General features: G+C 49.7%; 1 protein-coding gene across 1 annotated transcript; it reads right to left on the bottom strand.

Annotated features, from left to right (window-relative positions):
- CCL21 (C-C motif chemokine ligand 21) lies at positions 1 to 1,179 on the bottom strand. The gene is made up of 4 exons (XM_011381450.2): positions 983 to 1,179; positions 761 to 881; positions 499 to 669; positions 1 to 418 (listed from the first exon to the last, which is right to left on the bottom strand). Exons 1-4 carry the CDS (start codon positions 1,047 to 1,049, stop codon positions 385 to 387), a joined length of 393 nt encoding a protein of 130 aa, XP_011379752.1. The 5' UTR covers positions 1,050 to 1,179; the 3' UTR covers positions 1 to 384.
- Between the last annotated feature and the right edge of the window lie 1,101 nt (positions 1,180 to 2,280).

The raw sequence follows: 2,280 nt of genomic DNA on the forward strand, positions 1-2,280 counted from the left end.
TAGGAAGCCAAAACAGCTTTTTATTCAGGTAAGTATAAATCATATTTACAAGGAAGAGGTGGGGTGCAGTGAGGGGCAGGGTCAGATCCAGGATCCCGGGTGACCTTTCCTCAGAGGGGACAGTCCTGCTGCCTCCTCTCACACTCTCTCCTCTGCCTCTCTGGGCCTGGCCTGGTGTGGGCAGCTCAGCCATGCGTGTAGCGCTGGGAATGCAGAAGGGATGGTTGACGCGGAAGAAGGGGTGAGGCAAAGCCAGCATGGAGTGGCTGCTCCGGGGCCCTTGAGTCCTCCCTCTCTCCTATCCCGCTTCTTCCCCCTTGGATTGGGGCTCCAAACCCTGGTGAGGCTGATGGGGGCCTCCTGGGCTCCAGAGTGGTCACTGGGCTATGGCTTTTTTGGGGTCCGTGGCTTTTCATTCCTGGGAGGGGAGAAGAGGGGCTTGAGGGACTGAGCGAGGCTCCCCTTCACCCCCCTACCCTGTCCCTTCAGCTTCCTCACCTCTTACAGCCTTTGGATCCCTTTCCCTTCTTGCCAGACTTGTCCTTCTTACAGCGCTGGGATGATTTCTGTATGTTCAGCGGCATGTCCAGATGCTGCATCAACTGCTGCACCCAGGCCTCTTTAGGGTCTGCACACAGCTCTGGCTGAGAGCGCTTCCGAGGTGAGAACCTAGGGGTCCGGCGTTAGCAAGCCTGTCCTAGTGTTGCCCACCGCGCCACCCCCCCAACTCAGCTGGACCCCACCCCTTACACCCACTCACAGGATAGCTGGGATGGGGCAGCCCAAGCTTGGCTCCTGCTTCCGGTAGCTGCGGACAACCGAGGTGGGAATCTTCCTTTCGCTGTACTTGAGGCAACAATCCTGTGCCCCTCCATCACTGCCTGCAGGGTGGAGTTCACAGGGAGCCAGGGGCTATTTATAGGCTCCCACCCAGGCCTCTCCAGCTCCTTGCCCCCAGCCTAGGAAGCTCCCTCCTTGATACCTTGGGTCCGGGGGATGCAGAGGGCCATGACCAGGACAAGAAGGCTCAGAGCCAGTGACTGAGCCATAGCTGTGGCAGAGGGTGATTATGAGGCCAGAGCTGTGGGCAAGGTGGACAGCCAGCCGTAGGTTGGGGGGTCCTGCAGTGTGTGGGCTGGGACTGTTCTGCTGCCTATTTATGCAGGCACTTTCACCTCCCCCACCCCGCCTCTGACCAGGCAGGAATAAGGATCATCTTCTGTTTCCTTCCTAAAAGGCAGATAAATGTCTTGGCATGCAGCCTCACTAATATGTAAAAATGAAGACAGCCCCTTTCCTCAAAAGGGAAATATGAAAAAAATGCTCAAAATCACTAGTCTTTAGAGAAATGCAAAATAAAACCACAATGAGATATCACTTCACACCTGTCAGAATGGCTATCATCAAATAAAATCGAAAAATAAGTTGGCGAGGATGTAGAGAAAAGGGAACTCTCATGCACTGTTGGTGGGACTGCAAATTGGTTCAGCCACTATGGAAGACACTTTGGAGGTTCCTCAAAAAATTAAATATAGAACTATCTTATGACCTAGCAATTGCACTTCTGGGTATTTATCCAAAGAAAATCAAAACACTAATTTGTTATGATCTATGCATCCCCTATGTTCATTGTAGCGCTATTCTCAATAGCCAAGGTATGGAAGTAACCTAAGTGCCCATCAATAGACGATTGAATAAAGAAGTTATGGTTCGTATATACAATGGAATATTACTCAGCCATAAAAAAAAATGAAATCTTGCCATTTGCAACAACATGGATAGACCTAAGAGAGTATTATGCTGAGTGAAATAAGTCAGACAGAGAACGATAAATACCATATGATTTCGCTTATATGTGGACTCAAAGGAATAGAAGGAACAAACTAAACAAAAACAGACTCACGGATACAAAGAATAAACTGGTGATTGCCAGAGAGGAGGAAGGTTGGGAGGCTGGGTGAAAAGAGTGGAGGGATGAAGAAGTACAAATTAGTAGTTACAGAACCATCATAGGAATGGAGAGTACAGCAGGAGGAATATAGTCAGTAGTGTTATAATGGCGAGATGTAGAGCCAGATGAGAGCTAGAGTAATCAGGGGGCTCACTTCATAAATTATATACATGTCTAACCATTTTGGTACCATATACCCAAAACGAATATAAAATTAAAAGAAAGAAAGGAAACAGTCCCCAGGTCATGTGAGTCAGGTACCTCAGTCAGGCCGTCTTCATTCCCAGGCACCTTTTTGGTACGGGCCTCGCCACCCGTCCCCTGGACAC

This window comes from Pteropus vampyrus, unplaced genomic scaffold (genome assembly GCF_000151845.1).
Source record: "Pteropus vampyrus isolate Shadow unplaced genomic scaffold, Pvam_2.0 Scaffold436, whole genome shotgun sequence".
NCBI classification, from domain to species: Eukaryota; Metazoa; Chordata; class Mammalia; order Chiroptera; family Pteropodidae; genus Pteropus; species Pteropus vampyrus.

What these genes read in the sequence shown, in the direction of transcription:
- CCL21 (XM_011381450.2), bottom strand. Translation starts at nt 1,049, where the DNA reads ATGGCTCAGTCACTGGCTCTGAGCCTTCTTGTCCTGGTCATGGCCCTC. An exon ending in TGCCCCATCCCAGCTATCCT is followed by an intron (nt 670 to 760) that starts GTGAGTGGGTGT and finishes CCGGACCCCTAG; the next exon opens with GTTCTCACCTCGGAAGCGCT. An exon ending in GGATCCAAAGGCTGTAAGAG is followed by an intron (nt 419 to 498) that starts GTGAGGAAGCTG and finishes CTCCCCTCCCAG; the next exon opens with GAATGAAAAGCCACGGACCC.